The sequence below is a fragment of the Adiantum capillus-veneris genome, chromosome 13 (genome assembly GCF_014529385.1).
Source record: "Adiantum capillus-veneris isolate H3 chromosome 13, ASM1452938v2, whole genome shotgun sequence".
Classification (NCBI taxonomy): Eukaryota; Viridiplantae; Streptophyta; class Polypodiopsida; order Polypodiales; family Pteridaceae; genus Adiantum; species Adiantum capillus-veneris.
This window is the reverse complement of record NC_140943.1, coordinates 12,303,792-12,319,111: the sequence shown is the minus strand read 5'-3', so window position 1 is coordinate 12,319,111 and position 15,320 is coordinate 12,303,792. Positions and strand designations below refer to the sequence as shown.

General features: G+C 45.4%; 1 protein-coding gene across 6 annotated transcripts in view; it reads left to right on the top strand.

The window, feature by feature from the left end:
• The first annotated feature begins 1,639 nt into the window (after nucleotides 1–1,639).
• The window catches only part of LOC147443608 (uncharacterized), a 118,080-nt gene continuing 104,399 nt past the window's right edge, over nucleotides 1,640–15,320 (top strand). Inside the window, exon 1 of one of the 6 annotated variants that reach the window (XM_086526422.1) lies at nucleotides 1,640–1,873. In XM_086526422.1, coding sequence (XP_086382548.1) covers nucleotides 1,782–1,873 — 92 coding nt within the window. In that variant the 5' untranslated portion in view covers nucleotides 1,640–1,781. The remainder of the gene's footprint in view (nucleotides 1,874–15,320) is intronic. The other 5 variants (XM_086526419.1, XM_086526424.1, XM_086526420.1 and 2 more) reach the window with 5 other exon arrangements.

The window sequence follows — 15,320 nt, the reverse complement described above, 5'->3', positions numbered from 1 at the left end:
TCCACTCACAAACACAACTCAAGCCTCCTTATCTACCAAAATAATGAGCTTCATAATACTCATCTTCATGCCCTCTGGATAGTGGTCTTCAACAAGGCATCCTTCACGATGATTGGCTCATTTCTTCAAGCCATAATGAAAGAAAAATGACAAGTCATTTGGCGACCTTGCTTTTATTCTATATGATAGCCTTTGTAAAACCTATCCAAGTTTGTGATCCTAGAAGCTATTTACCAATCCTATTGGAACCTTTGTCACACCAGTCTAATTTGCGATCCTAGAAGCTATTTACCAATCCTATTGGCATCTTTGTCACACCAGTCTAGTTTGCAATCTTAGAACCTATTTCACCATCCTATTGGCACTGTTGTATAATTTGCTATGAGCTAACAACAACCCAGAGGCAAGATGACCAAAACTTCTCACACTAACTTGTTGGAATCACATGTTTTATGATTTTATAATAAAAAAAACTCATTGTTGAGAACATTGCTGTTTGGCAAGTTACCACTGTAGTCAAGAACACTATAACACTACAAGAGCACAAAATCAATTCAATGCATAAGTGAGAAAATAACATAAGAAGCATTTTTATTTCAACCTCAACTCCTACCAAGAATTTGTAACTCCTAAGCACTTGTGATATTTAATGATGCCTTAAATATAGATGTCACACATTTCTCCTCTCACAATTTTTGAATTCTGGCAACATACATATATTATATGTAATTCTACCTAGTTAAACCAAAAACATTACCAATTCAATGACATGAACTTTTGGTGAGGTCATTCTAGAATATACTTTGTGCATGCATTACTTTGAGCACATGACATGAACTTTTGGTGGGCCATTCTTGAACATACTTTGTGTTTGCATTGCTTTAAGCACATGGTAGTACTCCTCAATCCCAACAATGCTTAAATTCATTACCTTGTTAAGAAGCCCTTGTGCATGGCACACCCCCCCATGAGGGGCCCTTGCGGCTTGCTCATAGGAAATCTAGTTATTTACCAATCCTATTGGCATCTTTGTCACACCAGTCTAGTTTGCAAACCTAGAAGCTATTTACCAATCCTATTGGCATCTTTGTCACACTAGTCTAGTTTGTAATCTTAGAACCTATTTCACCATCCTATTGGCACTGTCATATAATTTGCTATGAGCTAACAACAACCCAGAGGCAAGATGACCAAAACTTCTCATGCTAACTTGTTGGAATCACATGCTTTATGATTTTATAATAAAAAAGCTCATTGTCGAGAACATTGCCGTTTGGCAAGTTACCACTAAGGTCAAGAACACTATAACACTACAAGAGCACAAAATCAATTCAATGCATAAGCGAGAAAATAACATAAGAAGCATTTTTATTTCAACCTCAATTCCTACCAAGAATTTGTAACTCCTAAGCACTTGTGATATTTAATGATGCCTTAAAATATAGATGTTACACATTTCTCCTCTCACAATTTTTAATTTCTAGCAACATACATATATTATATGTAGTTCCACCTAGTCAAACCAAAAATATACTAGAATATACTTTGTGCATGCTTTACTTTGAGCACACGACATGAACTTTTGGTGGGGCCATCTTGAATATACTGTGTTTGCATTGCTTTAAGCACATGGTAGTACTCGGCAATCCCAACAATGCTCAAGTTCATTACCTTGTTAAGAAGCCCTTGTGCATGGCACGCCCCCCCATGAGAAACCCCCTTGGGCCCTTGCGGCTTGCTCATAGGAAATGTAAAATTGACTCGTACAGTTGTGCTTAGTGATGGCAGTAGGCCTAGCCGGTGTTATCAAAGTGCCGCTGTCTCTTCTGCCTAGCTTGCAGCGTCATTGTCTACCTCTGCAGCGCAACCGCAGGTACGAGCTTACAACTCTCGGCTTCTTCTCAACTTTGCCATCACAGTAGAAGCTCTTTCATGCATATTTCAACAAGACAATAGCATGGCTTGCTGCATCACTGGTAGCCAATAATAAGTCATTTATCTCCATTAATGCAGCTCTTTAGGCATTCCATGATCTTGAAAGCTACATGGAAACTACTAAGATCATGTCTTCCTACATTGGTGGTAGTAATCTCATTGCTTTCATGATTGTAAACCTTTGGCTGGGCTTTTTTTGATACCTTTGCACCCCATCCCACAACTGAATCATGGCTAAGAAAACATCGAGCTCGGTGACTTACCCTGTTGGCAGGTGGTGGAGGAAGAGCTCCATTTTTGTTGTAGTTTTTAACCTCTTAGGAAGTTGGTGTGAATCTGGGTTTCCTGCTCCAGCTTTCACAGAGAAGGAAAGAAAGTCTATTAACGTCCTTTGGAGGCCGAAATTGACCTATATGACTGGACGGATACATCATTCATTACATATGCTGAAACTATATGGTGGAGTTTTTTTCGCATATAGAAAGCTTTAAGTTACATTTTAATTTGTGTCTTTCTGTTAAGGGAGAGCTTATACTGCCTGCTTAAAGGCCTTACAGAACGGAGTGTCATATAAGGAATAGTAATATCAAGCAATGCTCCAATGAAAGGAACTATTCAAGTGTTGTTACTCTGCATTTTGAAGCTCTTAATACTTTGAATACTCGCAAACTTTTCCATACTAAAATCATTAGGCACCTCTTATTTTCTCAAAGACTCTTAATGAGTAGAGATGATTAAGAATATGAAAGTGGATGTTCATGATAAGAATTCCAAGAATGATGGAGTAAGCAATTGTTGCTGTAGAGCTACAGTCTATTGGCACTCCGTGAAAGCAAGAGTACTACATATACATATTACATGCCCTGCAAATTGCAATTTTAATCAGCCAAGAGCTTCTAGTAATGAATGTTCCTTTCAGCAGGCTCTGCCTCAAACAAAGAAGCTAAAGTAAGCATCTAACTTGCTCTCCATTTTATGTGGAGAAAAAGGACAAAAGAACAAGATTGTTGTACTGTATATAAGGACATTGCTCCTTGAACTCAATTCCTGGTATTCAAGGATAAAAGTCAAAAGAAAGGATAAAGGCAGCCAGTGAACGTATGACCTTTAAGAATCATTGGGTGTTAATCTTGTTTGTCCATGTTCCATTAACAACTTTATTTCCTCTTGAGACAAGGGAACGTTGAGCATCTCTCTAGTGCAGTTGATTGTGCTTATCAGTTTGGGATCAGCATTTGGAGGCTTGGATTGACCACCAACTCGAGGATAGTACAATTTGAGGATCAACAATTGTAAGAACAAAGAACCTTTCATGTTTGCTCTTGTAGATGGATGTGATTATCATTCATGGAATGCTTTCGACATTATACGACACATCCAATCCCTTGTTTGCATTGATTATTCTTAATTCCAATTTAAGCAAGTATTTAGATGGAGATGATTAGGCGCGTTGGGTGATGGAGGTGTGAGATAGATCAGTTATCACACCACTACTTGGCACCTACGGGCAGCTCTTTCATTTTATTGCCCGGAATCTCCATAGATTCCACTACATCCTTTCCTTGTTATACAATGAGACAAAAACCACGATTTAAAAGTTGAATTCGAACCCGTGCCATTGCGTGTAGAGTAAGGGTCATCGCTCTAACGAGCTCATACCCTGCCCGTTAGTGCTTGACATGTGCACTTCACTTTTTAAAAAAATCTTTCTTCTGGCCAGATCCTCACGGCACTGGCTGGCCTGGCTCCTATGCGAGCTGCAGTGCTTGCCACCTTCCTGTTCGCCCACCACCTGTGATCACGCTTTTTGTTTGCTGCCTTCCTCTCTCAACTCGTCGCATTGTTGCCCATCACAATGATCTGCGCCAGATTTTGTGCTAATTAACGGATCTGCGCCAGATTCCTTCTAATGGAGCATTTTCGAAAATCGGTACGACTTCTTTGGTTCCTTTCACTTAGTGAATCCTCCTTGCCCTTACGGAGTAGGTTGGGAGATGAAACGCCAACTTTCCAAGGGATACAGAGAGATAAAGAGAAGAGGACATTGTCAAAGATTTGACTTCGGAGGAGCTTGTTTCCATGGTGCTCCATCAAGAAGACAAGTTACAGAGGTCCGGATTTAAAGGGCGCTATGAGCCCTTGACTTGAAAGTTGTCACAAACGGGAGCACACACGGATAATCAATAAGCTGCGAATAAGAGCGAAAGAGACAAGGGAGAAGATCGACACAGTATTGGGGGCCAGAAGATGGGCTGGTCTCTCCCTTCGAGAGAATCTTTATTCAGGGGGAATCTTTTTACAAGCTCAAGAACTAGAGAAAACCCCTCCGTTCTAGATCTTAGACTTGATGGTCGTTTCCTTCCCGCTAGGCAATCTGAGAGACGAGCTCTCAATTTCAATTCCTTTTTCGTCAGTTTTCAGAGCGTAAAGCTGCAGACCTTTCTGGGTTCCGTTTCCTTGCATTTTTAAATGCGGTCACAATGTTGAAAGATGGTCAAAAGACCAGAGAAAATGCAATGGAAGTGATCCCTAAAATTTAGGGAGTTACTATTTTTGGACCTTGAAATGTGTTCGCGTCATAGCTCCGGAATGACAAGAGGAACATTTTATTACTCTGCCGCTATGTCAATTGAGCAACTGATTGAGATATTTTTAGACCGGTAGGTACAAAGCGGGAAAACCATGCATGAGTGCCACTTGGCACATTTCTGGCCACTTTCCACAGAGAGAGAGAGAGAGAGAGAGAGAGAGAGAGAGAGAGAGAGAGAGAGAGAGAGAGAGAGAGAGAGAGAGAGAGAGAGAGAGAGAGAGAGAGAGAGAGAGAGAGAGGGCGTTTTAATCTTGCGCTGGGCTCTTTTTGCGAGGTGTGGTGGATTGTTGCAGGGACCAAAGTTATTAACTGCTCCCTTTCCCTGCTCTCTATGCACTGGAGGTTGAGCTTATACAGTGGTAATGCCCCTCTAGTGGGCTGATCAAATGAATGATGTACAATTTTATGGGTTCAATGCTTAAATGCCGAGGCAAGAGCCTCTTTGTACAAGATTAGGAGTAGCTAATTGCTACTCCAAAGCAGGAACAAGAGAGCATGATAACCTCTCTGTACAGGTGTCACGTGACACATCCAACCCTACGTGTCCGTGGACAAGCTACAGCATGACCAGGATTTAGTTCAGTCAAGTCAGTCTTGAATAGGAAGTGATGTGGCACTTTTGTGGGTCTGTTCGCAGACCGTGTATGTCCAGACACTTAGATTAGATACATATCCTCTGGTTGCACACATCATGATCATCATCATTACCATCATAATCCATCAGGAGTATTTTCCAATGCTCAGAAGCTATTTTCCCTATTTTTGACATTTTTCACTCATTAGATTTTAAGTGACTTTTGCTGGGAACTAGGTAGGGCAAATTTACTAAGTTTGTATATATGGAAACCTAGCGCTAGCACTTTCTGGCAGAAGAGGCAGCAGGAACCGGTGTTCATTAGGCAACTTCTCAACAAGACCCCCCCCCCCCCCCCCCCCCCCGCGCGACAACTCTAGCGTTTTCACTCACCAGAAGGCCTAGCGTTTTTGCATCAGATCAGCCAGCGTTTTTGCATTTGTAGATTCCCGGCGAAGGTAGACAGCAGATCAGCCCTAGCGTTAGCAAATTCCCAACAAAAGACAGCAGATTCCTAGCGTTAGCAGATTCCAAAGCAGATAGCAGTTTTCAGCCCTAGCGTTTTTGCATCAGCCTGAGACCATCAACGTTTTTGCAGATCTTCGCGACAAGACCTCAGTTAGTATCAGCGTTTTCAGTTTTCAGCAGTCGATACCTACAGTAGAACCCGCGGATCTCGCAGATCTCACCTTCCCGCAGCAGATCCTTGTCGCACGGTCAGATCCTGCGTAGTTAGCAGATTCAGCCCGGAAAACGCAGATTTCAGCATCCGCATCGTCGTCATCGACATCGTCTGTTAGGTGCAGCGGAATGAATGTTGTATTTTCTCAAGATTAGTGATCTTTATTGCTCAAGGTTCCTTTTAGTTCTTAGGGAAGGAGAGGGCCTTCCGTCTTGTAGAGGGTGCTATGTTCACGAACAAAGTGAGTGGATATTGTGCGTGCAAGTGAATGAGACTGAGAGAAGGAGAGAGAAGAGATACGACACCCGAGAGCTTGTAAAACCTTCCTCCGAAGGCCCCACTCTCGTCGGCGAGAGTGGTCTACTTTGATTGCACAAAGGTGTACAATGCGTATGCAATGGACTGATGCAATGGGACTATGCCGACGACGACGACGGTGATGACGACGACGATTTGATGGCTGAAATCTGTGATCTTCTAATCGTTGAAATTCGGGACTGTTCGGTGGCTGAAAATGACTGTTTTGGCTGCGTTTTCTTGGCTGAAAATGAAGGGACTTCTGCAACCAATCTGTGGCTGATCTGCTACGGTGTCATAGGCTGAAAACGCTACGTCTCTGCTGCAGATTAGGGCTGAATCTCAAAAACACTGATGTGCTCTGATGCTTGCAAAAACGCTAATGCTGATCTGGGACAGAAAACTAAAAACGCTGATGGGCTGATTTGGGGAAAACGCTAGCAATGCTTATGAATCTGCTGGCGATGGCATAATCTGCTAGCGCTAGGGTGCTGGTGGTGTTGACGATCGAGGCAAGGTTGAAAACGCAAGATCTTGAAGGTGGGCGAGGATGGGATTTCCAAAAACGCCAAGGTGCTTGAGGGGATACTATTGAGAAGTTGCCTGTTGAGCGGGAAGCTGCTGCTGCCTCTTCTGCCAGAAAGTGCTAACTTGGGTTTGCTTATATATTAACTTAGCAAAATTTCCCTACCTACTTTTGTTGGAAAGTCACTTAAAAATCATAAGTGAAAATAACCGGAAATAGGAAAATATGCTAAATGCACTGGAAAATTCCCCTAACTGATGCTAATGGATTCTAATGGGAATTCCGATGATCATGTTGTATGCAACCGGAGGATATGCATCTATGCTAAGTGACTGGGCATGCACGGTCTACGAATAGACTCACAAAAGTGCGAGATCACTGCTAATCTAAACTGACTTGACTGACGGGAACCCTGCTATAGTGTAGCTTGTCCACGGACACATATGGTTGGGATGTGTCACGTGACATCCCCTCCTTTTCAAAGTGAGGTACTGGTACCGAACTGTATGGCGTTGAGGGAGATTGCCAATAGCATCCGGAATCCTGGAAGGGACTCTTCGCCGGCCAACTCTGATGTGGGGGTCGTGCGGTACTTTGAACTTCATAAAGGTCTACAACGCTTTGCTTCTTTGGGCAACGCCGAAAGCGACACAAAGTCTTCTGAATCTCCTTCCTTGCTTCAACTTCGTCTAGAGTCTTGCTTCCTTCTTCTTCAAGAATCTCCATGGCTGAAAATTCCTGAAACCATCTCCAACACAAAACCATGAACATACCCATTCCATGTAAAGTGAAGGAAAAAAATCTTGTCTTCTCTAAAGACTATGCATGCAATGTAGATGAACAATTAGACGGAGTGACAACCCGTTCATCAAACACATGCAAACAATGAGATCGAATCTTTTCTGTTTGATCGAAATCAATCAACTGTGGCAAATCACAATTGAAATGCCCATGCTTGGTTCTCATACTATCATGTGCTCGTTCGGAAACTGTGTCATGCCAAGGAAGAGACATGGAATGCGACTTCCTTACATACAAACTTTTCAGCTTTTCATGAACAATCCGCATACATTCGTGTTCATCCATGAGAGAAACGTGCTCAACATACAATATGTCATGCCTAGGAAAAGGGATCACATAACGATGCTGACAAAAATACAGGAAACGATCACGAATGAAACACTCGAACAATGCGTGCGTATCAATCATGCGAACACATAGTACTTCCTGTGAGGGCTCTTTGGACCAAGGCTCGAGAGCCAAGATCGGTTCTTCCCGAAGGATCGAATCGTCCTGTGGGGGTTCTTTGGACCTCGACTCGAAAGCCAAGATCGGATCTTCGTGATTGATTGAATCTACAACGAGGTTAGTTTCGCTAGAAAAAGCATCCACTAACACATCTTCCTTGTGAACAATCACATCATCTTCATGCAACTCATCATGCTTGTGAGAAATCACATCTTGATCATGCAAATCATCATGCTTGTGAGAAATCACGTCTTGATCATTGTAGCGCGGATAATGTGTCGTGCTCTCTACAGTGTGGGTGCCCCTCAGTGCAATGTGCGTGACAATCTCACTCAAACAAATGAAAACTCTCTCAAACAGAATGGAACACAGAAATAATGGATAACAACAGAGACACAACAGTGGACCCGAACATGTGGACTCGACTAGCTCAAAGAACCATGTACAGACTTTGGCGTGGCAGCACACTCAGCTCCAGCCCAGGACTCACAAGTACAAATGGGGTGTCGAGGCTCAGATGTGCCGGGATGGTGAAGCAGTGCTCTGTGTAAGACTCTCTCTAGACGACTACGTACAAGATAATGATAATGACTCAACGGCTACTACTCATATATACAATCATAAAGAGCCACCAACGGCTCATAAATGTCAGCCAGCTAAGTGTGACCTGGCCACATGTCCACTAGGCCACCATCCGTATCCCTGCCACGTGTCTGCCCAGAGTGTCCGTCCAGTGTGAACAGACCAGACCAACTGTACTAACTGTAACTGTGTCCTGTAGCAGTGACACTGTAGCCTGCTACAGGTTGCCCGCCACAAGACTGGTCACCGTCTCGGTGAGCCAAACACTGAATGAAACTGCAAAAGTAACTATATGTACAATGAAAGGTTGGGCAAGAGCACAGTCCTGTCACCCAAGGGAAAGTGTCGTCGCCACTGCTGCCCCATAAGTATCCGGATCGGGAGGCGCCATCAGATCGATTGTGTAACGATGTGGTTGCTGGACTGTGCTCTGCATAACCTGGCTTCCTGTGGTTTGAGCAGCCATCTGTTGCACAGCGGATGGAAGCACTTGTCCTGAAGTGAACTCCGGACGCCTAGTAACACAACCATGGCGGTGTGCACCAGCAACACCGTCACAGCAAGGAACACTCTGGCTCTGCATGGGTGGCATATGGACCTGAGACCCCTGCTGAGCAAAGTACTGGAACTGGGGCTGTGGGTAGTGTCCCATGAACTGATGAGAAGGCTGAGAGGGACCAGCTGGGTAGTGTCCCATGAATTGCTGAGAGGGCTGAGAGGGACCTGCTGGTACTGCACAGCCTTGCTGGATTCTGGACCTGTATCCCTGGCCCAGTCCATCCATATCCCACAGGAGCCTGGGTAGGCCTTTACCATACATAAGCATTTCTTGAAATCCCTGCACTTGTGCTTTTAGGTCATCAATAATCCTTGACTTTATCTTCAATGCTTGCTGTAGTGCAAAAATCGTTGCATCTCGATCTGCGATGGCACTCTCTGCAATGCGCAGAGATCCCTCCATAGCTACATATGTGGCGGAGTGACGCTGGTGTGTTGCAGCTAGCTGCTCTGTGCCTAGCTCGATGGTGGCAATAGCAGCTCTGGAGTCCTGAAGTAACTTCTCTGAAAGCTGAAACAGAGAAGTGGAGTCGGCCATACTTGAAGATTCCTCAGATGCATGTGATGCTGGAGGGCGCACATGTGGCACAGCCGGTGAGCTAGAAGTAGGTACAGCTGCTGTAGTAGGTGCCTCTAAGATTGTTGTTGTAGGTGGAGAGAGAGATATGTTGACCGGTGTATGAGTGAAGATGGGAGAAGAAGGAAGAGAATCCTGTATGGGTGAAGTGACCATCCTGTCCTGAGGAGCGGCAGTAGACACTGGCGCCGGCACAGCAGAACCAGGGGTAGAAGTAGACGTGGGACGCTGAAAATGTACCCTAGTCTGTTGGCTCTCAGAAATTGTCAAGGAGAGTAGAGACTTCACTATATCCTTCACCACTTTCGCCTTGATCTTCTTTTTCTTGGTGATTGTGGGGTCAACCTGCATGCTCACGGTTTTCCTTTTCCCTTTCGAGGTTCCCTGCTCCTCATCCACTTCATTTGGGTTAATAGGTATGTTTATGACCCATGCCAAGAGAGGTGCCGCAAAACATTTAAAACTTAACTGCACAGACTGCACTTGGGCCCGAAATCTTTTAGCCCTAGATTGCAAAGAGCTGAAGAGAATCTGGTGGAATCCACAAGGGATAGTGTGGATTAAATAGTATAGCCCGTCGCAGTGGGAAAATGTAGTGAGAAGATCAGTTTTTTCCTTGTCTTCTTTGGCATCTCGAGCCAGAAAGTAATACCTGAAGATTGCGAGAAGCCGTCTGTTTCGCTCATAATTTGGGTGATCCTAACTCAATAGCTCTTGACATGCTTGAATTGTCGCATCCTTGGACAGCAAAGAGAAAGTGCGAGTAGTAGACTTCACAGCTGGAAAGTTGGTCATACCCATGGCATGGCCAAGCCTTGTAGCTGTTAGCTTGTGGCCCCGGACCTTTGGAAAGTCTTTCAACAGGTGATGTATCAGCTCTGTTGGAACCGTATCAGGTAAATCTGCATCAGCCAATGCTGTGAGGCCCAGAGTCCGTAGCTGAGCAGTCGAAAGCACCTCACTGAGAGATGGTCGAGGATGCTGCATATGAAAATTTAATGAGAATGTTGTGCGATTTTTCGAAGAAGTAGGCCTCTTGATTTCATGAGTGATGATTAGCTGCTTTTCTTTTTTCTGAGCCACTTTTGAATGTTCCTCCTGATAATTGGAAGCATCTGACTTGGAATTTACATCTGAATCATCAGATGCTGCTGAGTCTGCTTTGTAGCTCTCATCACTTGGGTCACTGGAGGTAAAGTCATCTATGCCATGGTTGCTGCTTGCAGATACTTCCTCTGCTTCGCTCTCTGATTCTGCAACCAGAGCTTTCCCTTCTTCAACTCTACCTTTTTCTTGCTACTTCCTTCTGGCTGTTTCTCCTGTTGCTTGCTACCTCCTGCCATGGTGAGGTCGGGTGGATGACAAACAGTGAGCAGTTGAGTAGACCTGTTGATGAAAAGCACCACGATCAGACAGACGCAGACCAAGGCGGAGTATAGAACCGATTTGGATTTGGCTAGGCAGCCTTTGGACAGAAGGGGACTTGGTGCGATTTATTGTGGGGCTGGGCGAGAGGATTTACTGAGGATTGGGTATAGGGGCGAATCAAGAGGAAATAGGCGAAGAAGTTAGGGCTGAGGCGAGTAAGTTAGGTAGGGGCGAAATTAATAAGAAAGGGCGAGGGGTAGAGGGTAGGGGCGAGGGGTAGAGGGTAGGGGCGAGAGTGGGAGGGTAGAGGGTAGGGGCGAGGAGAACTGGGTAGGGGCGAAAGTGGGAGGGTAGAGGGTAGGGGCGAAAGCAGAGGGTAGGGGCTAGAGTGGGAGGGTATAGGGTAGGGGCGAAAGTAGTGCAACTGGGTAGGGGAAATTGAATAGGGGCGAATTATGAAGGATGGGCGAATTTTACAAGGGGCTGAGGCGAATCCAATATAGGCAGGGGCGAATCCAGGCAGAGGAGGGTGAATTTCACAGGCCCAAATTCTTGCAGCCTGCAGCTATGAAAAGGGACGAATTGGGAGGGAAGGGGATATTGGGAGGGAGAGGGCTAATTAGGAGGGCGGATAGGACCAGAGGGCGAATTTGGGATGCATAGGGGGCGAAATGGGCAGGGTCGAATTGGGATGGGAGAGAGGGACGAATTGGGAAATATGGGAGGGCCTGGGCGAATGTGGGAGGGAAGGGAGCCGAATGTGGAGAGAGCAGAGGAGGGCGAATTTAAGAGATAGGGGATGGAGACTAATTGGACAAATGGGATGATTGGCAGCCAATGCTGAAGAAGAAAATTTGAGCTGTGCCCCTCCGGTGAGGATACCATACATCACTTTGCACACCTTGCAGAGAGGCATACAGCAAAGAGTTTACCGTTGCTTGATACAAGCATGTCCTTGAATTTTGCCCATTGTGACCACAGTGGGAACAATGCTCAGCCATTTTCGACGAAGGCCAAGCAAGGCCAAGGCTAAGAACTTACTTACCAAATCTTTACTGACAAGCTACTTATATGTGGCAGACCTTGAGAGGAGGTAGTAACCTTAAAGAAAAGATCACCAAAGAGACTAGGAGCTTAACTGGAAATACCTTAGTGCAAATGTGAGATAACACTGATGATAGAACAATTAGAGAAAGAGTGATTGGATTGTAAGAAGTTGAAGACAATACCCAATTACCGAGGCTGAGTGGGAAATGATACTTCAAACTGAAAGATGGAAACTTCTACAAACCTAGCAGAGATTGAGACATAACAGAACCTCCCGTTTTGGTGGTGGAAAGGTAGTTGGGATATTTGAACCAACATATTGCGAAATGCTGCAGATTGCTTACTTAGAGTAATAGCACTTGATTCTGGAGCCATTTACCAGAGGCAGTGGGACACCTTCTAGAGTGACTAACTGGACTGCCCCCTGTGGTAAAATCTCTTCCACCACGAAGGGCCCTTGCCAAGCTGGAACCAACTTCTTTGCTTTTTCCAAATATTTTGCCTGATAGAGTAGCACCAGTGTGCATTGCGTTATTTTCGGCTTTCTGAGGTGGCGATCATGCCACGCTTTGCGACGAAGTTGATCCGCTTGCAGAGCATGAGAAGCTAAAAGGCGGCTTTCATCCAATAAGGTAAGACGGGATATAGAAGCAGCTTCCATTCCCCAACTTGCACGCAGACTGCCCACCCTAGGGGATCCGGAGTTGAACTCAAATGGAGCTATGGCTTCCAAACCGAAAGCGAGTTGAAAAGGCGTGTGATTTGTTGTTGCTTTGAAAGATGTGCGGTATGCCCAAAGAGTACTGTGCACAGCCTGAGCCCACGACTCGGCCTGCCCATCGGCTCTAGGGTAATAAGAGCATGACTTGCGGTGAAAAATCTTGTAATTGGCCAGCAAAACGGAGATCATGTCATTGACAAAATGACTGCCCCTATCATTGGTGATCTCTAAGGGACATCCAAATCTGCATAAAATATTTTCATATAAAAATTTGGCTACTGTATTGCCAGTGCAATCTACTGTCGCTAGTACCTCCGTCCACTTTGTTGCATAGTCTGTAGCCACTAGCAGATATTTGCGATTACTTGGTTGAGTCGGGGGATATATTGGACCCACAAAGTCCAAGCCCCATCTCTCAAAAGGTAGCCACGCCATCGAGACCTGCAGAGGACGGTTGGATTGCTTACTTGGCTTTGGCCCACAGTGCTGGCACACATCACAAACCTTAGAATATGCTATTGCATCCTTAAAAACATAGGGCCACCATAGACCACTCTGTAGAATCTTCTGGGCAGTGATGTGACCATGGTAATGGCCACCAGTGGGACCATTGTGGGCATCCTCCAGAATATGCTCCACCTCATGAGGCGAGACACAACGCTTCAGAACACCATCTGGTCCCGATTTGTAGAGCTGGCCCCCAATCAGAGTGAAAGGCCTGGACTTCAACAGCAATCTCTTCTGCAGTGGAGAAGCCTTCTCTGGGTACAGCCCAGTAGATAGAAAATGTAAGACCTCGCCGTACCATTCCGGTGTTGTACCGATTTTAAAAAGACTGCTATCTGGAAAGTCATCCGCAATCCCGGTAGCTTCTTCACCTGCATGAATTCGAGAGAGGTGGTCAGCCATTACATGATGCTTACCCGGACGGAGTACCACTTCAAAATCAAACTCTTGGAATAGGAGGAGCCATCGCCATACTCGACCTGCGACCTGTGGCTTATTAAGCAGATAGCGCAAGGCATGGTGATCAGTAATAATTGTGAAGTGGACCCCTAGCAAATAGTGACGAAATTTTTGTAGAGCATACACTATAGCCAAACCTTCCCTCTCTGTGGTGCTATAGTTGCGCTCTGCTTTGGTGAGCAGGCGACTTGCAAATGTACAGGGCGATCCAAGTTGAATTCTTTGCTAGGTTGAGTCAGCACAACACCCACAGCCAACAGACTGGCATCTGTATGCACATGAAAAGGTAGGGCCCAATCCGGGGCAACTAGAATAGGCGCTTCAGTGAGGCGTTTTTTGAGGTATGCAAATGCTTCGGCCTCAGGTGTTGACCACTGGAAGGGAACAGCAGCACTGGTGAGCCGGGTCAATGGTTGAGCCACCTATGCATACATACGTATAAACCTGCGATGATAGCCGGTGTGGCCCACAAAGCTCTGAACACCTTTGGGATTTATGGGAGGAGGTAACTTCAAGATGGCCACTATCTTCTCTGGGTCAGGTGCTAAACCTTGAGCAGACACCACATGGCCCAACAGTGTGCCCTAGGTGACCAAAAAATGACACTTGTTCGGATTGAGCTTCAAACGTGCCTCTCTGCACTTGAGGAAGATTGCAGAGAGCTGAGCAAAATGCTCCTTTAGATTTTCTACCGGGGTCGAACATTGAGCACCCGAGAAGGTGGAAAAGTCGTCCATGAATATGCGAAGGTGATCAGTAAGTAGAGGACAAAAGATGAGATATACTATGCGATTGAAAGAAGGCGGTGCATTTTTAAGCCCAAAAGACATTCTAGTGTAGATGAAAATACCCCAGGGAGTCACAAAAGCTGTTTTGATTTGGTCGTCAGGATGTATTCCTAACTGATATTAGCCATTGAACCCGTCCATAAAACTATACAGTACATGGCCAGCGACATCTTCGAGGACTCTCTCAGTGAAAGGTGTCGGAAATCCATCCAGGATCGTGACCTTATTCAGAGCCCGGTAGTCGACGCAAACTCGAATTTTGTTGGATTGCTTCTTTGGGGCAATAACCATAGGGGACAACCATTCTGAGTGCTCTACTGGTACAATAATACTTGCTTCTTGCATTTTTTCCAACTCGATTTTGACTGCTTCTGGATACTTGGGATTCAGTTTGTAAGCCCGTCCTCTGACCGGCTTAGCCCCCTCAACCAGAGGAATTGTGTGGACTCTTAGCTCTGCTGGGATTCCTTCCAAATCGTGGTAAGACCAAGCAAACACATCCTTGAAAGAGCGCACGAAAGAGATTAGCAGGTCGAGTAGAGCGGGGTGATCCCATAACCAAGTGGCTAACAAGATGGGCTGATGGTTGTCAGGGCCGCCTAGGTTGACCTCTCTGACTTGGTCAGGCGGTGGAGTGGGCGAGGCTGCGTCAGGGAGAGAAGACCGTGCCGCCTCTGTGAGCTTCTGGACATTATGAGCTGGCGTCTGATCAATGTTGAAATCAACATACTCTTCCTGCAACCATCCTGATGGAAGCTCTGCAAATGGTAAATCCTCAAATACCTCAAAGTGCTCCGGCATGGGTGGAGAGTCAGATGGAGTAGAGGCTAAGGAAGGAGCTGGGGTGTTGGCCAAGTCTTG